This window comes from Pelodiscus sinensis, chromosome 23 (assembly GCF_049634645.1).
Source record: "Pelodiscus sinensis isolate JC-2024 chromosome 23, ASM4963464v1, whole genome shotgun sequence".
NCBI classification, from domain to species: Eukaryota; Metazoa; Chordata; order Testudines; family Trionychidae; genus Pelodiscus; species Pelodiscus sinensis.
In genome coordinates, this window is record NC_134733.1 from 17,050,161 (window position 1) to 17,075,447 (window position 25,287).

General features: G+C 55.7%; 1 protein-coding gene across 1 annotated transcript; it reads right to left on the minus strand.

Moving 5' to 3' along the window:
- Positions 1-3,478: 3,478 nt before the first annotated feature.
- On the minus strand, positions 3,479-13,387 carry AURKAIP1 (aurora kinase A interacting protein 1). The gene is made up of 4 exons (XM_075906214.1): positions 13,253-13,387; positions 8,936-9,028; positions 7,013-7,464; positions 3,479-3,639 (listed from the first exon to the last, which is right to left on the minus strand). The coding sequence occupies exons 2-4, from the start codon at positions 8,985-8,987 to the stop codon at positions 3,538-3,540; spliced, it is 606 nt and encodes a 201-aa protein (XP_075762329.1). The 5' UTR covers positions 8,988-9,028; positions 13,253-13,387; the 3' UTR covers positions 3,479-3,537.
- Positions 13,388-25,287: the final 11,900 nt, after the last annotated feature.

Below are 25,287 nucleotides of genomic sequence, written 5' to 3' on the forward strand. Positions count from 1 at the left end.
GAAGTAGCTCGTTTTATGGACCAGGGTTTTGCTTGGAATGGTGAAGACAGACCCCCCATACTCCAGCTCCCAGCACCCTAGAAATACACAAACTAATTTTTCAGACAGGAAAGCACTAAGCGAGACAGCGAAGTGCCAGTCCCAAAAGCAGCAGGAACATGAGTGCCAGAGCTGTGAACATAGCTCCGAGGAATGAGCACAAGCAGAGGGGAAAAACACCCCACGGGCCTCATTCCAAATAAGCCAATGCTACAGGTGCCTGCTCAGAGAGGAAGCCAGGCTGAAAGGATCAATTGCAAGGCACCTTTGGGCAGCTACACTGTAAAACATTCAAGACTTTTTAGCAACCCCTGAATGCATGTTGAATATTAACCACGCACCTGAAGGCTAGAGCCAACATTTTACATACAGGGACTTTTTAAGACAGAGGGTTCAGCTCTCCCTTGAGGGAATAGGTTGAAAAATGCCTTGTTTGAGCTGGTTAGAGAGAACTGCAGCCATAGCCTTCTTTAAAGCTTTACAAGGGAGCGGGAGGGTGGGGGGGGGGGAGGTTATAGCCTTGATCAAAGTCACCTGTTAATAACAGACTTGAGACTACAGTTTGGAAACCCAGCCTTAGCCATGCTCTACTCCTGCGTGTGTCACTGGGGTCACCTCAGTGTAACACAGCTCTCCTGAGAGCAAAGTTTCTGTCAAGCTTAATGATTTTTACACACACACCAATTCTTTAAAATACAAGAAATGGAAAAGTATCCAGCAGGGTCCTACAACAGCGAAGGCATTTTACAGGGCCTTGACTCTACTGCCATCTACTGATAGGAAGAAGAGAAGCATTGTCTTTTGGTTGCATTGGCAGAGGACCTACTGAAAGATATAACAGAAATGACCATCTGTGGCAAAGGCCCCTCTTACCCAGGCCACTGCTGGGGCTAGCCTCTTGCTCCCAACCCGAGTTTGGGGTTTGCAGCAGGTCTCTATGGTAGAGGGCCTGACCATGCCTCCTTGGACTCCCTCCCTAGCTGTTTCTGTCTAATGCTGTTAAGGATTGTTCTCTCTAACCTTTTGCTCCCTGTCTCTTGTTCACATCCCTTCCATCCTCTCACCCACCACAGCTTCCAACTGCTGAGGCTTTTAAAGGCCTTCAGCCAGCCAGCAGAGGAGTCAGCTGGCCCCAATCTGCCTGAGCCAGCTCCCCCCCAGCTGCACCTAATTGTCCTGCAGCCCTCTGCTTCTAATTACAGGTTTCCCCCCCACTTTTGGACTGCCTTTCCCCACTTCTGCAGCAGCTCTCTGGCCTGACCCTGCCACACATCCCAGGCAGACCTCCAGTCCCACTAAGCCAATATCCAGTTTCTAAATGTGGCCAGCCCCAGTTACTTCAGAAGTGCACAGGACCCCATAAACTGTTCATTGCAAAGTAACATGGCCACATGGGGCATTTCTTCCAAGTTCCCCTCAGCAAGTCTCAATGTTACCTTGTAGCAATGGAAAAACAGAAGTGGAGAGGGGAAGTGACTCGCCCCAGTGTCCCTCTGCAAGTTGAGGCAGGGTTAAAAATAAAAACTGGGATTCTGGACCCCACTAAAAATGATTTAGACAATACAAAAAGATATTTAGTTGCTTCTTCTCTTCTTTTCTCTACTGCTGTTGGCTGCCTTTGCTTGGAGAGGCTGTTTGTGGAGGCTTCAGATGAGTGAAACAAGTGTATTTCCTAGTACTGGTTACATGCAACTTCCACCCTTGCCCCAACTCTGCTAGAGAATTGTTGCTGTTTGCAGCCTGTCTTGAGAAGCAAGCAGCAGGCATCCTCTACTGAGACTTATGAAGACAATGAGACATTAAACAGCACCTTTGAGGGACATGGCCTCCCAGGTATGTAAAGGCCAGTATGCCACCAACCGAGAGCTTCCTCCTGCAGGAACATCTGAGGCATGCTGGTCACATGACCCTGTCTTCTGCACCAGTATGAAGCGCAGTCAGTCCCTCACACACAGAGGCCACTGGTACAGCAGGGAACTTTTCCCTCTTGCCACACTAGGACTACTACTAAACAAAGCCTCTCCCACACGTATAACCCCTCTTGGGCCTGGACAGCATGGCTCGTCTAGACTGGCATGATTTTCCGCAAACGCTTTTAACGGAAAAGTTTCCCGTTAAAAGCATTTGCGGAAAAGAGTGTCTAGATTGGCACGGACGCTTTTCCGCAAAAGCACTTTTTGCGGAAAAGCATCCGTGCCAATCTAGACGCGCTTTTCCGAAAAAAAGCCCCGATCGCCATTTTTGCAATCGGGGCTTTTTTGCGCAAAACAAATCTGAGCTCTCTACACTGGCCCTTTTGCACAAAAGCTTTTGCGCAAAAGGACTTTTGCCCGAACGGGAGCAGCATAGTATTTCCGCAAGAAGCACTGATTTCTTACATGAGATCGTCAGTGTTCTTGCGGAAATTCAAGCGGCCAGTGTAGACAGCTGGCAAGTTTTTGCTTTTGCGGAAAAACTTGCCGATCTAGACACAGCCCATATGTTTGGGTGGTTAAACTTTAAGGATTTTTTACCACTATGCAAAGGCCCTGATCTGTGTGCAGGACCATTTCTGTCTTGCACTAACAGAACTGAAGTCAGCTGGATCAGCCTTGATCTTGGTCCCTCACACCAAGCTGGTCCTAATGAGGCTTTGACTGGAGTTCCTACCATGAGAATATTCATAGACTCCTAGGACTGGAAGGGACCTCGAGAGGTCATCGAGTCCAGTCCCCTGCCCTCATGGCAGAACCAAATACTGACTAGACCATCCCTGATAGACATTTATCTAACCTACTCTTAAATATCTCCAGAGATGGGGATTCCACAACCTCCCTGGGCAATTTATTCCAGTGTTTAACCACCCTGACAGTTAGGAACTTTTTCCTAATGTCCAACCCAAACCTCCCTTGCTGCAGTTTAAGCCCGTTGCTTCTTGTTCTATCCCCAGAGGCCAAGATGAACAAGTTTTCTCCTTCCTCCTTATGACTCCCTTTTAGATACCTAAAAACTGCTATCATATCATATTCTTCAGAACTGGCAAGCCCTATGGCCTGGGTCATTTAATTCAGAACCTTACTTGCTCTATTCCTATCTCTTCTCCATGAAGCAACATGGAGGGGCAGGCACTAGGAGACAGAGGCCTGACTTGAGCTAATGAACCCACTAATGCAGGGAGTCTCAAACTTTGTGATACGGCGCCCCCCCCCTTTCTAAGTTGCCCATGACCCCCCCGGGGGGTCAGGACCCACAGTTTGAGAAACGCAGCACTAATGGATTTAACTTGGGTCATTTTTAGTTACTATGCCCATGTGCTTTTTTCTGCAAATGGCCCTCTTTTTCAATAGCCAATACTGCTCTGGGCCTGTTCCACTGGGCTTGGAAAGATCTCCTCAGCCAGCTTTTAAATATCTACACACCCCTGGTCCTATAATTCAGAACAAAGTTAAAAGAACTTGGATTTATTTTAAATATCCTTTAATTACAATTCAAAGCCAAAACACAATCAACGTGTTCCAGTCACTTAGTTCTCACAAAGATCTTGGGCAGCTGCCATCCCTCAGAAGGCTTTTTCAACCCAGCTTTCCTCCAGATGCGCTTCAGATCTTTTTCAAACTTTGCCTGGAAAGAAAAAGGGACAACTGTGAGATCTCTTGGAAGTGACACATTCTAATCAAAATACCTCACTGCATACGTATCCTAAAGAGAAGCTGGGTGTTATCTGCGTGAAGGAAGCGGTACATTTGATGTAGATATTGGGATAGAGAGTACGCTTATTAAGTTTGCAGATGATACCAAACTGGGTGGGGTTGCGACTTCTTTGGAGGATAGGGACATAATTCAAAATGACCTTAGCAAGTTAGAGAAATGGTCAGAGGTAAACAGGATGAGGTTTAATAAAGAGAAATGCAAAGTGCTCCACTTAGGAAGGAACAATCAGTTCCATACATACAAGATGGGAAGCGACTGTCTAGGAAGGAGCATGGCGGAAAGGGATCTAGGGGTCATAGTGGATCACAAGTTGAACATGAGTCAACAGTGTGATGCTGTTGCAAAAAAAGCAAATATGATTTTAGGTTGTATCAACAGGTGTGTTGTAAGCAAAACTCGTGAAGTCATTCTGCCGCTCTACTCTGCACTAGTTAGGCCTCAGCTGGAGTACTGTGTCCAGTTCTGGGCGCCACATTTCAAGAAAGATGTGGAGAAATTGGAAAGGGTACAGAGAAGAGTGACAAGAATGATTAAAGGTTTAGAGAACATGACCTATGAAGCCAGGCTTCATGAACTGGGCTTGTTTAGTTTGGAAAAAAGAAGATTAAGGGGGGACATGATAGCGGTTTTCAAATATCTAAAAGGGTGTCACAAGGAGGAAGGAGAAAATTTGTTCCTCTTGGTTTCTGAGGACAGGACAAGGAGTAATGGGCTTAAAGTGCAGCAGGGGAGGTTTAGATTGGACATTAGGAAAAAATTCCTAACTGTCAGGGTGGTCAAATATTGGAATAAATTGCCAAGGGAGGTGGTGGAATCTCCCTCTCTGGAGATATTTAAGAACAGGTTAGATAGACATCTGTCAGGGATGGTGTAGACGGAGCGTGGTCCTGCCTTGAGAGCGGGGGGCTGGACTCGATGACCTCTTGAGGTCCCTTCCAGTCCTATTATTCTATGATTCTATGATTACCTGTCCTGATTCTCATAATATAATGTAGTTCTTATTAAGGATGTTAAAATTCGATTATCTGTCTAATTGTATAGTCCGAACAATTTGTATCGACTATATGATTAGTCGATAAGCACTGCTGTGCAGAGCCACAGCAGAGGTAGCTCTAGGAGCTGGCTCGGGAGCCACCTGCGCTGCTGCTCTGCATTTTAAATGTAGTAAGAGTCACTGGGCTCTTACTACATTAAAAATGCAGAGGTGCAGCGATCAGCCCAAGTCAGGACGGCTTGGTCCCAGCTCACGTGGAGTCCAGCAGCCCCTTTCCACCTCAAACAGGGGCTGTTGGACTCAGCACGATTCTGAAAATAGACATATTTAAGAAATTAAAATGTTCAGAAAACTAGCATTCAGTAGGGATCAAGAAAGGAAATGGATCCTTTAACGCTGCCTCTTTGAACTTGAAGGGATTAACTGGGACTAACAAGACACAAACACCTGCTAAGGATGCGTGTGGTGAGAGAGTCTAGAACAAGGAAGAAACAACATGAAACACAGAAGACCTGTGGGCTACGGAAAGGCAGAGCTAAGTAGCCACACAACTAATGGAGTTGCATCTGTCTCCAGAAGTCTGAATGGACCCATGTCTCTCCTCACCCCTCCCTGCCATTCTAAAAAGTAAAGTGCTTCTAGGCAGGAGCACAGTGCCGTGTTTTTCTTCTTGCAGCTGCTGACAATGGCTGCTCAGTGCACATCAGCTGAAGGTGCTGGCAAGACAGGGAGTAAATGGTTTTTACACCAACTATCCAAACACATTCTGAGCATGTGTACTAAGTACTCATTGGTACATATGTCAAGAGTCTATTTTTATCCACTGCAAGTGTCTCAACCATCTATCTTTTCAAATTACAGTAAACTTCTGATAGTAAACTTTAGGAACTAGGGTGTGCTGGATTATCAAATATTCCAGACTATCGGAAGGGGGGGGCGCTATGAGGGGTCTGGGGTGGGGTGCAGGGGATGCCACCCCAGACCCCTCATAGCCCCCCCTTCCGATAGTCCGGCTCTGCCCCAGGCATCCCTGATTCAGCCGCTGCTGGTCAGTTTCAGCAGCAGCTGAATTGGGGACACCTGGGGCAGAGCTGGGGTGCTGTCGGGTTGGTCCAGTAGCGCTGCCCTTCGGCGCTGCGAGACCAACCCGGCAGCACCCCAGCTGCTCTTGGGGACGCCTGGGACAGAGCAACTGGGGTGCTGCTGGGTTGGTCCCGCAGCGCCGACGGGCGGGCGCTAAGGGACCAACCCTGCAGCACCCCAGCTGCTCTGCCCCAGGTGTTCCCTAGTCAGCCGCTGCTAAAACTGATCAGCAGCTGACTCCAAGAAGCCCGGGGCAGAGCTGCTCTGCCCCGGGCTTCCTGGAATCAGCCGCTGGTCAGTTTCAGCAGCAGCTGATTCGGGGACGCCTGGGACAGAGCAACTGGGGTGCTGCAGGGTTGGTCCCGTAGCACCGCTCCTCGGCGCTGCGGGACCAACCTGGCAGCACTCCAGCTGCTCTTCCCCAGGCGTCCCCAAGAGCAGCTGGGGTGCTATTGGGTTGGTCTCACAGCCCCAAGGGGCAGCACTAGGGGACCAACCCAGCAGCACCCCAGCTGCTGTGCCCCCTGCTTCCTCAATTCAGCTGCTGGTCAGTTTCAGCAGTGGCTGAATCGGGGAAGCCGGGCGCAGAGCAGCTCCAATTGTCCGGCAGCCGGAGCACTTCCGAGTTCCTGATGGTGCCGGACCATCAGGAGTGCCGGAGCATTGGATGCCGGACCAGTGGAGTTTTACTGTATTTGAATGTCAAGATACATCACTGTGCATGTTGATCTACCACACCATCATTTAAAGTTTAAAACATCTCTTTACAGCTACAAAAATATTAAAAAATTGGCCAAGGATATGCAGATCAAAAGAGCCAAAAAGTTCAGAAGGTTCTGAAACTTGCATGATATGCAAACCCATCTGTTTAATACATTGAAATTGTGCCAGTCACCTTAATGAGAGTGCAACTGTTTTACACAAGTCAATTCTAGATGAAAAGCACCACACAAACAGCTAGGTACAGTTAAATAGGGATGTGTTTATATGAGCCTAGGTTCATCAATTAACCTTCACAGTTACATGCAAGTCCTGTTCCCCCACCCAGCGTGGGCGGGGGAGGGGAGTTGCCCCCTGTGCTGTTGCCTCTCATACAGAGAGAGCATCGGGACTGGGAGTAACACTTTTCAACATCTCTAAAGAAAGTGCCAGCCACTTTTTGAAAATGTACCCGTTGGTTTACTGAACTGCTTAACCCAACCTTACCTGACGTCTCTTCCTGCGACCATCCATTATCTTTCTCCTCAAAAACCGTGTTCGTTTTAACAGCTTTTTATATTTATGCCGATTCATTTTCCTCCTGCGGATCTCCAGCACATTCTTACACTCAGCCTTGTTAGTGCCGACTTTTCCTTCCTCTTCCCTCATATCGGCTCCCTCCTCACGTGGGGGACAGTCATACTGTTGGGCAGGTTCATAACCCAGTTTTTCATGAACATTGATGATTTCCACTTTAGGGAGGGAGTACCTAACAGTCAGCCAGCTTTCTAAAGGGCTGATGGACATTTTTCTTGGGACCAAAATTTCTTCCAGTTCAGGGTCCAGTGCATACCAGCGCTGAGGCTGGGCTCCATTGTTATTAGAAGGTTGTGTGCTGTAATTTGCAGATGTAGGACCAGAGCACAGAACAGAAGACACTGATCTTGTCAAAAAATGTCCTCAAAGAAACAAAGAGTTTTGTTCAAGTGTTAAATTTCTTGAACATATTACATGAATGTCTAGCTTTAAAATAGCTAAGCATTAAAATTACGCCTAAAAAAATTAGTTTAAAAGTTATTTAGGTTGCAAACTCAAGCACTGGGAAATTAAGAAATGCCAAATTTACTATTGCCTGTGCAACCATAATTCCATCCCTTGTGCAGTTGTTCACTAAATGATATAGGGTTTACGTGGAGAAAAAAAAAGTGTGCACTCATGTAATTAAGACTATATGGATGCATACACACAAGTGGGAGTATGTCAAATTAAAGGTACATTGGGAGCTTAAATCTGGCATTTCTTAACTTCTGAGAGGGTGAGTTTGCAAGAGAAAGTAATTTAGGTTAACAGTTTTTTGTACACAATTTTCTAAATGTATTTATTCAAAAAAGAAAAGAAAAATTATATTTTGTGAAACTGTAACAACCCACAAATTATGCACTACCGGATGGATTTAAACCCTGAACCTTGAAGTCAGGACTGCGGTACAGACTTCTACCACAGTAGCCTGCAGCAGCAGCTGGTTATCATCTCAGGAAATACACAGGCATATGGGTCTGGTTGAGAGAAGCCCAGTCCAGCTCTTTTCCTCCCCCTTTCCCAAGAGATGGAAAACTCTTGTATTTCATGACTTCCCCAGAGAGAAAGAATGGAATGCTGTAGCCAAGATCATCAACAGTAGATCATGGGAAGATCTCAACCTAGTTTTGTCTCCTTCACTCAGGAGTAGGAGACATGCCTAATGGTGCACCTGAGAGAGGAGATGAGACGCGGATGACAAGTCAGGTCCATGACATGCCTTTGGGTAAGAAAGGGCAGGATGGAAAAAAAAAGTAACTGGCTTAAAAGCATCATAGTGGGATAACTACAGTATATATAGTGACTGATGCTACTTTTGTGGGCCCATAATTAAAATAGAGAGAGAAAATTTCAAGTAATGATTTGGACCATTATGTTCAAAAACAGTTTAACACTAAAGAATTCAGAAAGTAAACTGTAGTTTACCCATGAGTTGAACTAAGGCAAAACATGCACTTTACTTTAAGGAAAATGGTTGAAGTCAACCAGTGAAAACTAAATAGGTTACCCCCACAGCTAAAGCAGAAAAAAAAAAGTCAGATCTAGAAAGACACGAATAACATGAAAACTTCTCATCACTCAACTCTCCTGCTCTCAAATACATTTGTTCCACCTTAAGATCATATATAAAGTTAAAGTAAAACTTCACAATAGTATCACTATATGCCAGACAACAGGACCTACAAAAGGTTCATTCTGTTAACTTGTAGTGCTTTCTGGCAAAGGAAACTCTGGAAGTCTAACTATCCGTGGAAATGCTGAAAATTAGATTTTTTTTTACTATGTGTTCTAACAAAGACACATTCAGGGTTGGCTGGTGTGTTTATTTTTTAGTTGCACAGTCCAGTTTACCTGCAAATCGTGAGGATTTCACTAATTGAGAAGTTAGCCGAGGTATCAACATATTTGTTGTAGATTTCTTCTCTCTGTCAGAACCAGTAACGACTGCCAACATAAGAGCGTTCGTTGGATGAACTATACAGAACTGGAAGGAACTCACCCACTCATCAACCCCCATGGCTCCCCGGCTATGGGCCCCCCAGCGGCCCCCATGGCTCCCCGGCTGCGGGGTCCCCCAGCGGCCCCCATGGCTCCCCGGCTATGGGCCCCCCAGCGGCCCCCATGGCTCCCCGGCTACGGGCCCCCCAGCGGCCCCCATGGCTCCCCGGCTACGGGCCCCCCAGCGACCCCATGGCTCCCCGGCTACGGGCCCCCCAGCGGCCCCCACGGCTCCCCGGCTACGGGCCCCCCCAGCGGCCCCCACGGCTCCCCGGCTACGGGCCCCCCGGCTACGGGCCCCCCCAGCGGCCCCCACGGCTCCCCGGCTACGGGCCCCCCCAGCGGCCCCCACGGCTCCCCGGCTACGGGCCCCCCCAGCGGCCCCCACGGCTCCCCGGCTACGGGCCCCCCCAGCGGCCCCCACGGCTCCCCGGCTACGGGCCCCCCCAGCGGCCCCCACGGCTCCCCGGCTACGGGCCCCCCAGCGGCCCCCACGGCTCCCCGGCTACGGGCCCCCCAGCGGCCCCCACGGCTCCCCGGCTACGGGCCCCCCCAGCGGCCCCCACGGCTCCCCGGCTACGGGCCCCCCCAGCGGCCCCCACGGCTCCCCGGCTACGGGCCCCCCCAGCGGCCCCCATGGCTCCCCGGCTACGGGCCCCCCAGCGGCCCCCATGGCTCCCCGGCTACGGGCCCCCCAGCGGCCCCCATGGCTCCCCGGCTACGGGCCCCCCCAGCGGCCCCCATGGCTCCCCGGCTACGGGCCCCCCCAGCGGCCCCCATGGCTCCCCGGCTACGGGCCCCCCAGCGGCCCCCATGGCTCCCCGGCTACGGGCCCCCCAGCGGCCCCCATGGCTCCCCGGCTACGGGCCCCCCAGCGACCCCCATGGCTCCCCGGCTACGGGCCCCCCCAGCGACCCCCATGGCTCCCCGGCTACGGGCCCCCCCAGCGACCCCCTATGGCTCCCCGGCTACGGGCCCCACAGCGACCCCCTATGGCTCCCCGGCTACGGGCCCCCCAGCGGCCCCCATGGCTCCCCGGCTACGGGCCCCCCAGCGACCCCCATGGCTCCCCGGCTACGGGCCCCCCAGCGACCCCCATGGCTCCCCGGCTACGGGCCCCCCCAGCGACCCCCATGGCTCCCCGGCTACGGGCCCCCCAGCGACCCCCTATGGCTCCCCGGCTATGGGCCCCACAGCGACCCCCTATGGCTCCCCGGCTACGGGCCCCCCAGCGGCCCCCATGGCTCCCCGGCTACGGGCCCCCCAGCGACCCCCATGGCTCCCCGGCTATGGGCCCCCCAGCGACCCCCATGGCTCCCCGGCTACGGGCCCCCCAGCGACCCCCATGGCTCCCCGGCTATGGGCCCCCCAGCGACCCCCTATGGCTCCCCGGCTATGGGCCCCCCAGCGACCCCCTATGGCTCCCCGGCTATGGGCCCCCCAGCGACCCCCATGGCTCCCCGGCTATGGGCCCCACAGCGACCCCCTATGGCTCCCCGGCTATGGGCCCCACAGCGACCCCCTATGGCTCCCCGGCTACGGGCCCCCCAGCGGCCCCCACGGTTCCCCGGCTACGGGCCCCCCAGCGGCCCCCACGGCTCCCCGGCCCCCCAGCGGCCCCCACGGTTCCCCGGCTACGGGCCCCCCCAGCGGCCCCCACGGCTCCCCGGCTACGGGCCCCCCCAGCGGCCCCCACGGCTCCCCGGCTACAGGCCCCCCAGCGACCCCCATGGCTCCCCGGCTACGGGCCCCCCAGCGGCCCCCATGGCTCCCCGGCTACGGGCCCCCCCAGCGGCCCCCATGGCTCCCCGCTACGGGCCCCCCAGCGGCCCCCATGGCTCCCCGGCTACGGGCCCCCCAGCGACCCCCATGGCTCCCCGGCTACGGGCCCCCCAGCGACCCCCATGGCTCCCCGGCTACGGGCCCCCCCAGCGACCCCCATGGCTCCCCGGCTATGGGCCCCCCAGCGACCCCCTATGGCTCCCCGGCTATGGGCCCCACAGCGACCCCCTATGGCTCCCCGGCTACGGGCCCCCCCAGCGGCCCCCATGGCTCCCCGGCTATGGGCCCCACAGCGGCCCCCTATGGCTCCCCGGCTACGGGCCCCCCCAGCGGCCCCCATGGCTCCCCGGCTATGGGCCCCACAGCGGCCCCCTATGGCTCCCCGGCTATGGGCCCCACAGCGGCCCCCCATGGCTCCCCGGCTACGGGCCCCCCAGCGGCCCCCATGGCTCCCCGGCTACGGGCCCCCCAGCGGCCCCCATGGCTCCCCGGCTATGGGCCCCCCAGCGGCCCCCATGGCTCCCCGGCTATGGGCCCCACAGCGGCCCCCTATGGCTCCCCGGCTATGGGCCCCACAGCGACCCCCTATGGCTCCCCGGCTATGGGCCCCACAGCGACCCCCTATGGCTCCCCGGCTACGGGCCCCCCCAGCGGCCCCCATGGCTCCCCGGCTATGGGCCCCCCAGCGACCCCCTATGGCTCCCCGGCTACGGGCCCCACAGCGACCCCCATGGCTCCCCGGCTACGGGCCCCCCCAGCGGCCCCCATGGCTCCCCGGCTACGGGCCCCACAGCGGCCCCCATGGCTCCCCGGCTACGGGCCCCCCAGCGGCCCCCATGGCTCCCCGGCTACGGGCCCCCCAGCGGCCCCCATGGCTCCCCGGCTACGGGCCCCCCAGCGGCCCCCATGGCTCCCCGGCTACGGGCCCCCCAGCGGCCCCCATGGCTCCCCGGCTACGGGCCCCCCCAGCGGCCCCCATGGCTCCCCGGCTACGGGCCCCCCAGCGACCCCCATGGCTCCCCGGCTACGGGCCCCCCCAGCGACCCCCATGGCTCCCCGGCTACGGGCCCCCCCAGCGACCCCCCATGGCTCCCCGGCTATGGGCCCCCCCAGCGACCCCCCATGGCTCCCCGGCTATGGGCCCCCCCAGCGGCCCCCATGGCTCCCCGGCTACGGGCCCCCCAGCGGCCCCCATGGCTCCCCGGCTATGGGCCCCACAGCGGCCCCCATGGCTCCCCGGCTATGGGCCCCCCAGCGGCCCCCATGGCTCCCCGGCTACGGGCCCCCCAGCGGCCCCCATGGCTCCCCGGCTACGGGCCCCCCAGCGGCCCCCATGGCTCCCCGGCTATGGGCCCCACAGCGGCCCCCATGGCTCCCCGGCTACGGGCCCCCCAGCGGCCCCCATGGCTCCCCGGCTATGGGCCCCACAGCGGCCCCCATGGCTCCCCGGCTATGGGCCCCCCAGCGGCCCCCATGGCTCCCCGGCTACGGGCCCCCCAGCGGCCCCCATGGCTCCCCGGCTACGGGCCCCCCAGCGGCCCCCATGGCTCCCCGGCTATGGGCCCCACAGCGGCCCCCATGGCTCCCCGGCTACGGGCCCCCCAGCGGCCCCCATGGCTCCCCGGCTACGGGCCCCCCAGCGGCCCCCATGGCTCCCCGGCTATGGGCCCCACAGCGGCCCCCATGGCTCCCCGGCTACGGGCCCCCCAGCGGCCCCCATGGCTCCCCGGCTACGGGCCCCCCAGCGGCCCCCATGGCTCCCCGGCTACGGGCCCCCCAGCGGCCCCCATGGCTCCCCGGCTATGGGCCCCACAGCGGCCCCCATGGCTCCCCGGCTACGGGCCCCCCAGCGGCCCCCATGGCTCCCCGGCTATGGGCCCCACAGCGGCCCCCATGGCTCCCCGGCTATGGGCCCCCCAGCGGCCCCCATGGCTCCCCGGCTACGGGCCCCCCAGCGGCCCCCATGGCTCCCCGGCTACGGGCCCCCCAGCGGCCCCCATGGCTCCCCGGCTATGGGCCCCACAGCGGCCCCCATGGCTCCCCGGCTACGGGCCCCCCAGCGGCCCCCATGGCTCCCCGGCTACGGGCCCCCCAGCGGCCCCCATGGCTCCCCGGCTATGGGCCCCACAGCGGCCCCCATGGCTCCCCGGCTACGGGCCCCCCAGCGGCCCCCATGGCTCCCCGGCTACGGGCCCCCCAGCGGCCCCCATGGCTCCCCGGCTATGGGCCCCACAGCGGCCCCCATGGCTCCCCGGCTACGGGCCCCCCAGCGGCCCCCATGGCTCCCCGGCTACGGGCCCCCCAGCGGCCCCCATGGCTCCCCGGCTATGGGCCCCCCTAGCTCCATCCCTGCAGGGCCTCAGAGCCGAGCCCCAGGCCCGCACTCACCATCCCGGCCTCACCGCCCGCCCCGCTGTTCCCGGAAGTTCCGGCGCCGCTGCCCACCCGGCCCCGGGGCTTCCGGTGCAACAGCATCAGCTGCTCCCGCACCATCTGGCTCCCTACGTTGGACTGAGCATGCGCGGCACGGCGGGGGGTGGAGGCTTGCCCTGGAGACGGCGCGAGGCAGAGCCCGGCGGACAGAGAGGAGCAGCAGAGCCCAGGCCCCGCCCCGCGCACGCGCACGCGAGCCCACAACACATGCGTGCGCACACACACAGAGGTGAGCCCTCCCCCCCCATTGGGGTGAGGTCTAGACACGTGGGTGGGCCACATTCACGCACAGGTTATCCCCAGGCTGATTGGTCCTGCCTTGGGCAGCCGCTGGACCTGATGCCCCCTGAGGTCTCTTCCAACTCTATGATATATATCACACACACACACACACACACACACACACTCTCTCTCTCTCTCTCTCTCTGAAACAAAAGACAGGACTATGTAGCACTTTAAAGACTAACAAGATGGTTTATTAGATGATGAGCTTTCATGGGCCAGACCCACTTCCTCAGATCAAATAGTGGAAGAAAATAGTCACCGCCATATATACCAAAGGATACAATTAAAAAAAAGTGAACACATATGAAAAGGACAAATCACATTTCAGAACAGAAGGGGAATGTGGGGAGGGGGAGGGAGGAAGGTAAATGTCTGTGAGCTAATGGTATTACACACAAGGGTGAGCCCCAGACAGAAACACACACACACAGGAGTGAGCCACACACACACACACACACACACACACGTACGTCAGCCGCAGACACACACACACACACACACACACATGCACAGAGAGAGGCAGGGAAGAGCTTTGCACACACAGTGAATCCCAGAAATATGATCATATGTGAATTCACACAGGCTGGGGTGAGCAATACATTAGTACATGCATATGTGCACAGATACAGGTGAGCCCCCAACAAAGAAGGGTGAGCCCCCAACAAACACATGAACACACAGAGGTGTGCCTCAGACACAAGAACACATGCATTCATAGACCCATGCAGGTGGGTGAGCATTGTTGAGACAGAGACATATGAACACACACAGCTGTGCCCCTGACATACATGTGAACTTTGAGATGTTCAAAACCCAAAGGTTGAATCAGATAAAGTTCATGCTGACCTGGATTTCTGTAATTACCTAGGTTCTCGCCTGAGCAGCAGCAGGGAGTTGCATCTGGCCTGGGTATAACAAAAATGGGAGACAGAATAGGTACGACATAGGTTCCTTGCCAAAGGGACGAGACTTCAGTGTTTCCCTGGAAGGGAAGCTGCTTTTAGGATGTTGCATGGCAGCAAGACTGCTCTCCAGTGTGGCTGAAAGACTCTGGGATGGGTCATTCTTTTCTTGCCATGCCTAACTCCTGGGGGCATTTCACTAAACTGACATAAGGGACAGCATGAAAGCATGCGGAGGGGATGTTAAATATCGGTTAATTGAATAGTCGAGTAACCTCATGAATTCTTATCGGTTAGTTGCCTATTCCATAGTGTGAAAGTAGAAAGAATTATACTGTAAGAGAAAGATGAATTATGCTGTAATAATTGAATAAGTTGAAGCTGTTTGTCTCTGAACAGGAAGAAGAAAAGTATGTTAATGTTGTTTGTAGGTATGCAGATCAGAGTGCTAGCCAGATGGGCCTGAGTTAATAGGAAAAGGAACATTAGGTGTTAGGGAGAAAGCAACTGAGATAACCAAGGAGATATAGACAGGAGATTGCTGTGTGCTTGATGTGGAAATGAAGATACTTGACTAGCCTCACACTAATCATGTGGGCTATGACTAGACTGGCATGATTTTCCGGAAATACTTTTAATGGAAAAGGTTTTCTGTTAAAAGTATTTCTGGAAAAGCGTGTCTAGATTGGTCCCGGAGTTATCGTTATAACGATGCACTTTTTCGCAAAAGCAGAAGCCTGGAACCATTTTGAAGAGGACAAAAGGCCACCAGACCTTTCCAGGGGCGGGGCTGGATCTCTGTTCAGACACGTGCTTAAAGGGGTCTCGCCGGATAGCCGTTTGTCTCGTGCTCCCGTGCGTTGGGACCTCTGGCAGGGACTGACACCCATAGCAGGTTTGGTGGTTGCCCTCTGACTTTTGGGGACACCACCCTTTTGCCCCCAACTGCTTTTTCCTGAGTTTTCTTTCTTCTGCCCTGCCCTGTCTGCCATGGACCCGTGGGTGGCCATGTGCCTGCTCTGGCCCCTGTTTGCCATGTCCGACTGCCTGTAGCTCATGCTGCAGGCCGGTGCCCTGGTGTTCCACGACCAGGAGGCAGAGGTCGCGTACGTCTCCCTCACCAGGGAGGCCCTGGCGTCCCTGTTGCATCAGTACCCCAGGGTGGTGAGGCCAGTCTGGAGATTGGACACCAGTACCAACTGGTGGGACCGGCTGGTCCTCGGGCAACGGGATGACCAGCAATGGCTCTGGAATTTCCGCATGCGAAAGCGGACCTTCCTGGAGCTGTGAGCCTGGCTCACCCCCGCGCTACAGAGAGTCACCACCCGGCTGCGGGCACCCATCCCCATCGACAAGAGGGTCGCCATCGCGCTGTGGAAGCTGGCCACACCGAACAGCTACCGCTCGGTGGCACAGCAATTCGGGGTGGGAAGATCAACCGTCGGTGTGATCGTCATGGAGGTAAGTCCCAGGGGGAAGTGGGGTGCGGGGAGGGTGCTGCACTCCATGCCCAGGGGCAACCAAGACTCCAGGCTGGGTCGCCCAGGGGTTTGGGCCGTCCCTCCCTTGCACAGGCCTGCTGGTGGGGTGGGGGCCATGGGGCGAGGGGAGCCCTGGTGTGCGTGTGTGTGCGTGCGTGCGTGCATGAGGACAGAGGGAATCACGGAGGGGGGGGCCAAGGGAGAGCACACTCACCCCTGCCGTACGTGATGTGTTCCCTTGTGTTTTTCTGCACCCTTCTGCAGGTTGTCCACGCCATCAATGACATCCTGCTCCCAAGAGTCATCCGCCTGCGTGATGTGGATGCTATCACGGCTGGCTTCGCTGCCCTCGGGTTCCCCAACTGCGGGGGAGCCCTGGACGCAACCCACATCCCCGTCCAGGCCCCGGAGCATCGAGCAGCCCATTTCATGAACAGGAAGGGGTACTGCTTGATTGTACTCCACGCCCTCGTGGACCACCGGGGCCGCTTCCTGGACATCTACAGGGGCTGGTCCGGCCGGGCACATGACGCCCGCATCATCCGCAACTCCAGACTCTTTCGCAGGCTGGAGGCAGGCACCTACTTCCCCTGGAAGGACGTGACTGTTGGGACTGTGCCTATACCCATCTGCGTCATCGGGGACGTGGCCTACCCCCTGCTGCCCTGGCTAATGTGGCCCTACACGGGGCAGCCGGACCAGAACCGGGCCCGGTTCAACAACCGCCTCAACCGGGCCCAAAATCCGGTGGAGGTCACCTTTGCACATTTGAAAGCCCGCTTCCGTTGTTTGCTCACCTGTCTTGAGATGGGTGAGCGGAATACAACGGAGGTACTGGCCACATGCTGCGTGCTCCACAACATTGTGGAGCGCAGTGGGGAGGCCTTCCTCCCTGCATGGATGGCAGCCGAGGCACAGACGTTCGAACAGCCCCACATAGCTGCCGTCCGCCAGGCGCGCCAGGATGGGAGGACATGTTCGCCAGGATGGGAGGACATGTCTCCCCATACGACTCCCTCCCGTCCCCTCTCCTTCGCCCCACCCCCTTACTGCCCCCTAATTGTAAAGCGTCGGTTCCAAGCACATCGGCCGTCATCGTGACTGTTCGTTGGGTGCGTCGGACGTAGTTTAGGGTTTTTCTTTTTAGTTTAGGCTAGGGTTTAGGCCACCATCGCCTGACCGAGCTGTCCTGAAGATCAGGAAGAGGATTCGTGGTTTGTGAGGAAGGCTCGAGTCAGCGTACCCGATTCCAGTCGTCTTCAAGGGATCTCCTGGCTGTTCCTCTCCCGAGGCCCGGAAGGACCAAAGGATTGAGGTTGCCAGCAACACTACAGTCGTCCCTCTGCGTCTAGACTATGTTACATATTCTTTTGTGTGCGTCTTTTAACCTTTCTTGCTTGTTTGTTATCTATGTTAATATAGTTGTGGTTTAAATTTTACTTAAAAGTCTCAAGTATTTATTTATGCGCCACAAGCCAATGACCACTTAAAGGGAACACCGGTGATAGAATACAGAATTTGGTGTCCGCATTTTGTAACCCTTTAAAATTTAGGTGGCTGATTGGCATCTCAAATCATTTATTACAATTACCTCGAGTAACAATAACCAACACAATAATCAACAGAAAAATAGTCTTTTTATTTACAAGGGGGAGGGGGAGGAGACCTTCAACTGGGACGGGGAGAGGGAGACCTTCAACTAGGAGGGGGAGAGGGAGGAGACCTTCAACTAGGAGGGGGAGGAGGAGGAGACCTTCAACTGGGATGGGGAGAGGGAGGAGACCTTCAACTGGGACAAGCAGGGAGAGGAGACCTTCAACTGGGACAGGGAGGGGGAGAAGCTACTGAGACGGGTGACCCCTGCGAGCGCTCCTGTGGGGGCAGACCTGCACATGCGGGGCAGGCTGTATCGGGGCAGGCTGCACGGGGAGGTGGGCAGGAGCAGGGGAAGGAGGAGGGGGCGTTGGAGCTGGGGGCATTGCAGGGGCAGGAGGGGGCATGGGCAGTGCTAGAGGAGGGATGGCAGGGGCATGGGGTACTGCCATGCCGTAATGGATTGGGTGCGCTATGTGCACTGTGAGGATGGCCATGGAGTCGGCCATCTTTGTGCATTGGGCCTGGAAGGCGCCCCAGCCTCCTTGGCGCCATTGCAGGTCCCCCTGGACACGCTCCCGAATGGAGCCTTGTATTGTCTCCACCGCCTGGACGTGGCGGCGAAGGAGTTGGTCCCGCTGGCGGAGCCTGCGCCTCCGTGGTTGGCCAGCTGGGGGTGCCGCTGCTGCCAGACTGGAGGGTCCCCGGCTTGTGCTCGGTCCTGCTGCAGGGAAGAGAAGAAAGGATGGGTCAGTCAGGCAGGCCGGCCACTGTCCCCACACCTCATGCCCTCCACCCCTGAGCCCAGGTGACCCCACAGTTGTGTGGCTTGGGCCCACTCGGTTCCCCCCTGCCCTCCATGTTGTATGTTTGCAAGGAGGACCGCCCCTGGAGTAGGGTCGTCCTCCATGTATTGTAACCACCGGTCTGTGTCCTGGCCCCGTGGAGGGCGGGAGGGCGCTTGTGTTGCGTTCACCTGTGGAACTCCCTGCCAGTGGAGACTGTGAAGGCTTTGGGCTAATCAATGGTGTTTGACAGGGAGCGAGATGCATCCCCACACAGTGCCTGGGAGCACATCTGGCAGAGGTGGTCTGGGCTCTCAGATCCCCATCGCGTGGGATATCTCCTGGACGGAACCAGAAGAGTGACTGGAGGGGAGGGGTGTCCCATCCTTGCAGCAAAACTCAGGTGGCCCTAAGGGCGGCCCAAGCGCTTCCCCCCCTTCTCCCTCCCACTATCCCTCACACAACCCGGTAGCCCAAGGGACATGTGTGGCCACAGTGGGGACTTCCCTTGGGGAGCCAGCCAAGGCACCGGGAAGGAGCTCGGTGGGGGCCACGGTCACAGAGCTGTGACGCTGCGGTTTACCCAAGAGCAGCTGGCTGTGCCTCACAGCCAGGCATGGGGCAGTGTGCCATTCTGCATACTGCACCCTTGGCGGAGGTGCGGGCTCTGGGCTGAGTCCCTGGGGCCCTGGCCGGTTCCAGCCGGCATCCACCCTTCCCCCTGGTCCCGCCCAAATGTGTGTGAGCAGCACAGTCCCAGGCGTGCCCTGCAGCTGCCTGCCGCGGCCACGTGCCGCTCGGTCACCAGGCTGCATGTGGTTGCACGTGCTGCTTGCTGCCTAATGCTACACAGCATGCAGCTCACGTGGCCTGAGTGACGTGCTCTCCCCATCCCCCCTCCCGGCGCCTGGCTCCCCCCCCACACCCTTGTGAGTGCAAACTGCAAGTGCAAAGACTCACCAGTGGATCCTTCCCTGGCCTCGGAGGAGCTGCTGGAGGGGGCCTGTTGGGTGGCAATGCTGGTCTCCTCCCCCGAAGCGCTGCTGCTGTCCTCTCCTTCCCCCGCCTCGGTGGTTCGGATGATGGGGGGGTGCTGGCAGGTGTCCACCTGCACTTCCGGGGCTTGCGGGGCTGGCTGCCCGAGGATGGCATGCAGCCGGTCATAGTAGGGGCAGGTGTCTGGTCCTGCCCCCTTGCCCTCACTGGTCCGCACGTACCCGAGCCACAGCTCCTTGACTTTGGCCCGGACTTGATCTATGTTCCAGGCAGGGTGTCCATGGTGGGCCAGTGCCTCGGCCATTCAGTTGAAGATATCGGTGTTGCGGCGCCGGGACCGGGTATCATGGAGACCCTCCTCCTGCCAGAGGTCAAGGAGGGTCTCCAGCCCCTGGGGGTCCAGGAGGGAGCCTGTCTTTTGCAGCCCCTGGGGGCCTCCTGTCCTGGGGGTGCAGCACGGAGCTGCCATGGCTGGCTTGTGATGCTGGCTGGGCAGGACAAGGGTGCTGTGGCAGACCTCAGGCCGCAGGTCTGAGGCACGCTCCTGCCACGTGCACTCAGCAGCCTGCGACTGCTTTAAGAGCTCGGGTTACCAGGAAGTCCGGGGCTCCTACGGGGTCTCCAGGCATCCAAACCGCTTTTTTCCGTTTCTTCTGCTTTTTCGGAAAAGCGTTAGCTAGCTGTCTACACTGACCCTTTTGCACAACAGTTTTTCGGAAAAAGGACTTTTGCCCGAACGGGAGTGGCAAAGCTTTTCCGGAAAAGCGGCTGATTTCGCACAGTAGATCATCAGTGCTTTTCCAGAAAATCAAGCGGCCAGTGTAGACAGCTGGCAAGTTTTTCCGCAAAAGCAGATGATTTTGCGGAAAAACTTGCCAGTCTAGACACAGCCGTGAAGTTTTGCCCCTCTTTTAATCCTGTTAATTTTGGCTTTTTTTTTTGACTGTATAAATCAAGGGGTTTGAACCTTGTATGGCACTCACATTTTCTGGGTGCATTTAGCAGAGCAGCTTTGCTAATAAACAGAGTGGTCTGACAGATCTGTGAGTCCTGTCTGACTTTGACAATTGTCTCCGGAGGTAGGGCTGGCAACCAGTGCACTCCAGCCTCACTCCTGAGGATCCTCCTGCCACCCTGCACCGCTGCCTCTGTACCAGGTGGGAGCTGGTCTGCAAGGGGAGCTAGTTTAAAAACCAGCTCCCCTCACAGACTGGCTGCCTGTTACCCTCTGCTGCTACCTCTAATAAAGAGGCAGCAGGGCCGGGTGGCTGCAGCCCCTGTCTAGAGCGGGGTCTGAGCTCCTGGAAGAGCACAAGACTTCTGAGCACCAGCCTTATCAGTGGTTCTTCACACACCAGAAGAAAATGGTTGAACATTTATAAATGTTTTCTGAAAGTGGAAGCAATTGTGGGAGGGGGATGCTCCAGGCGTGTTCCCGGGTTGACTTTCCAATATTCACCAAAACCCGTCTCTAAGAGGTGCAGAGCTCTGATGAACGTTCCATATGGGAGGAAGAGGCCCTCATGACAGGAAGTAATGGCCTCAAATGACAGTGCCCCTGGCTAGACCTGCCCAGGATGATGGTCCCAGAACTAACATCCAACCAATAGGCCACCCAGCCAGAGCTTTTGGGCAGCTTTCTGCATGTAAGCTCTTCTCCAAGATAAGCTTGGCAATCCAGACAGGTTGAAGCATGTCCCATTTAAACAGATATGGGAGAGACCAGAAAGCATTCACTCTTGTGTCAATGCTCCATATTCATTGGTCACGGATAAAAGACTGTGGGCTGATATCATTTTATCTGTGCCATCGCTTTGTCAAACCTGTCAACTAAAATGCCCTTAACTGCAGCAGCATCTAGCTTCATATGGTGTCATAATTGCATTAGTATTTTTATATGAACATTGTGTCTTCCAGGGTAAAGACCTGCATTTCTAAAGGCAAGCCATACCCAGGCTAATCAGAGGAAGAAGTTGGAGGAGGGTGACAGGGAAGGGAGAACAAGCTTTGTGTACTTTCTTTATGTGGCATGAAAAAAAACCACACTGTCCCACCTACCCTTGCAAGTTCTTTTTTGTACCTCTCTTTCAAGTGCCTCAATAAGAACGTAAGAATGGCCATACTGGGTCAGACCAAAGGTCCATCCAGCCCAGTATCCTGTCTGCCAACAGTGGCCAATGCCAGGTGCCCCAGAGTGAACAAACCGAACAGGTAATGATCAAGCGAGCGCTCTCCTGCCATCCATCTCCATCCTCTGACAAACAGAAGCTAGGGACATTCCTTATCCATACTGGCTAATAGCCATTAATGGACTTAACCTCCATGAATTCATCTAGTTCTCTTTTAAACCCTGTTATAGTCCTAGCCTTCACAACCTCCTTAGGCAAGGAGTTCCACAGGTTGACTGTGCACTTTGTGAAGAACTTCCTTTTATTTGTTTTAAACCCGCTGCCCATTAATTTCATTTGGTGGCCCCTAGTTCTCAATACAGCAAACACACATTCCATCAGCAAGTGACTTCCGATGGGTACATCACTGCACAGCAACACAGAGATATCGTTATGATTAGAATTCTGGAAATCCATGGCTATATGTGGATGTGGATCTCCCCCACTCATTTTTGCAGATACAGATGCAGGTGTAATTTTTGTGCGTAGAACCTGGCAAATTTGTGGCAATCTGCTTTATAACCGTGGGTATCTGCATCCGTGGAGGTCAAGGTGGATATCCATGGCTCATTTTTGTGGATGTGGATACAAACTCTGTATCAACGTGGGGCTCTAACTAGAATACAGTGGGACTTCCAGATTGCCACGGCAGGACAAAAGAATGAGGGGTCGGGGTGTAGAGCAGAAAAGTGGCAGAATGCATGAGCAGAATTAGATCTGTAAGTACAGGAGGGAGAATTTGTGAAGGAAAAAGCTGTAACTCCAAGGAGTTTAAAAACCGGCTTCTCTGTGGACTCCTGAAACACCATGAATATGAAGAGCATAACAGTGACTGGGCCTCAACCTACAGATGGACTGTAGCTCTGAGCAGTAACAACTCTAAGTGCCATCCAGTAGTGGCTTGGCAGCCTAGATGACAAGCACTTTGGGATTTGTTACCAAGATTTTAGAGCTTGCATCGCATAAAGTGATAGTGTTATGCCCTTGCCCTCAACGCGTGTAAATGCAGAAGGCAGAGGACAAAGGAAGGTGCTGTAATTCACGGATAGCCCTGAGGCACTTGTAGCGGCAGCTGGAGAACCCACCGACTTGCAAGTCTCTAAGCCTGCTGAGAGCATTGAACAGCGCGCAGAAGCAGTATGGCCAGAGAGGGCTGCAGCAATTACACTCCCTTCTCAGGTGGGCAGGGAGAAGAAATGGAACACAAGATGGGCCCATAGGTATAAGGCATCAGATAGAACTATTGAGCAATAGAAGAGCCATGAATCAGTGCACATGCTGCCAGATTTGTTTCATAACTCTACTTTGACAAGCAGAGTCACGTAAAGTCTCTTTCCCCTCCCTCCTTTTCAGCAGGAGGGGACTGTTTGTTTATGGCTACCGCACCCTGGGAAGCTCCAGGAAGCATGGGATTAAGGCACCCCCAAGATCTAGGTACACAGCACTGCCAGTTCTCCCACAGTAGCTAAGCCCTCTTTGACACTCCACCCATGCCAACCTCCTCACCCTTTGAAGCGGTGATGGAAACAACAGCCCTTGTCCACAGTGCTCCCCACAAGCACCATTAGAGGCTGCGTCTACACTGCGGTGCCAGTTCAGGATATCAGAGGTATCCCAAAATAGCCATCCCACATCTTATCAGTGTGCCCGTTAGATTTCAAAATAACGGGCTCGCTATTCTGACATCCCTGTAAACCTCATTCCATGAGGATTAAGGGACGTTTTGGAATAGCAGGTTATTTAGAAATGTGGCGCTGTGTAGACCACGCCAAATGACAAAATATACTATTTCAAAATGGACTCAAAATAAGCTACGCAATTTGTGTCACTCAAATTGCTTATTTTGAGCTCCAGGTGCAGTGTAGATGCACCCCTACCTTCATGGGAGGGCAGGGAGAGGCTCACAGCGTGTATCCCATTACAGGCTGAACCTCTCCAGTTTGGCAATGTCTGTGGCCTAGCATGATTTTAATTAGCCAAGTGCCCATTTATCCTGGGTGTGGCCAAGTTTCCTGCGGTCATATAAAGTTTGTTTACAGCTGCCAGTCCTGGCTCTCAGGCTAGGTCTACACTCACGGCTTGTTGCACGAGAAATATGCAAATGAGGCTAAGCGTGGAATATTGCTGAGCCTCATTTGTATACCTAATGAGCTGCCATTTTTGCAGAAGAGGCTCTTGCGCCAGAAGGAGCTGTCTACACTGCCCCTTCTTGCGCAACAAAAACCCTCTTGTGCAATGCTGTTATTCCTGAAAATAATTGGCATAACAGCACTGCACAAGAGGATTTTTCTTGCTCAAGAAGGGGCAATGTAGACAGCCTCTTCTGGCGCAAGAGCCTCTTCTGCAAAAAATGGCAGCTTATTAGGTATGCAAATGAGGCTCGGCGATATTCCACGCTTAGCCTCATTTTCATATTTCTCAGGCAAGATGCTGCGAGTGTAGACATAGCCTCAATGTCCTCTGCTGTTCTTTAGCTCTAACTTACCCCTAAAGAGCCCAGGAAGCTGTGGAAGTGCTGGCAACGCTGCTAAGCACAAGTCTGGTTTTTATGCTTTATCTACTTATTTCCTTGTGCCAATGCAGTGAAACGCTGTGAGGGTATGTCTACACTACAAAGTTAGTTCGAACTAACGGACGTTAGTTCGAACTAACTTTAATAGGTGCTACACTAGCGCTCCGCTAGTTCGAATTTGAATCGAACTAGGGGAGCGCTTAGTTCGAACTAGGTAAACCTCATTTTACGAGGACTAACGCCTAGTTCGAACTAGCTAGTTCGAACTAAGGGCTGTGTAGCCCTTTAGTTCGAACTAGTGGGAGGCTAGCCCTTCCCAGGTTCCCCCTGGTGGCCTCTCTGGGCACAACCAGGAAAACTCTTCTCCTCTCCCCCAGCCCCGGGCCCTTAAAGGGGTAGACTCTGGCCAGACGGCACTTGAGACAGCCAGCCCTGCCAGGAGTCTCTGCCCCGAAGCAGTGGCCCCACCATGAGCCAGGCAGCCAGTGGGAGTGACATGTCCCCTGCCCAGTCCCCCAGCACCCAGGGGCCAGCCAGGGGCCGTAGACGGCGCGCGGCCTCCTGGACTAGTGCGGAGGTCATGGACCTCATTGAGGTTTGGGGGCAGGCCCCCAACGTCCATGATCTCCGCACTAGGAGGAGGAATGCGGCCGTCTATGGCCGCATAGCAGCCGCCATGGCCACCAGGGGACACAGGCGCACCCAGGAGCAGGTGCGCATTAAAATAAAAAAGCTGCGCCAGGCGTACGCCAGGGCCACCAGGGGTGGCGCCACAGCAGGGGCTGCCACCTGCCCCTACTTCTCTGCCCTCAACCGACTCTTGGGGGGCAGGGCGGTCCGTGCCAGCCTGGGGGACAGTGAGCCGGGACTGGAGGGCCCTGACCCGGGCACACCGGAGGGGCCACCGCAGGATGTCCCAGCACCGGAGTCGGCAGGGTCGTCCAGGGAGACCGTACCGGGTAAGTAGTTTGAATTAAGTAGTTCGGGGGGGGAGGTGGCAGGGAGACCAGGGACCGCGCGCGTGGGCCATGCCTTCCACGGATCACGCAGACACCTGTACACGTGCGAGCACGTGCCATGCCACCCTTGGGCAGGTGGCTCCAGCTGCGTGACACCCAGGGGCCATTGCCCAATAGGCACATGCTTGTGCAAAGAGACGTGACATGCTCCCGACCCCGGGGCAGGACCCAGCAGGATGATTTCCCTTCACATGTCCCCTCTACACGGAGGCAGGGGACATCTCCCCTTTCCCCCCACCGCCCCGGCCA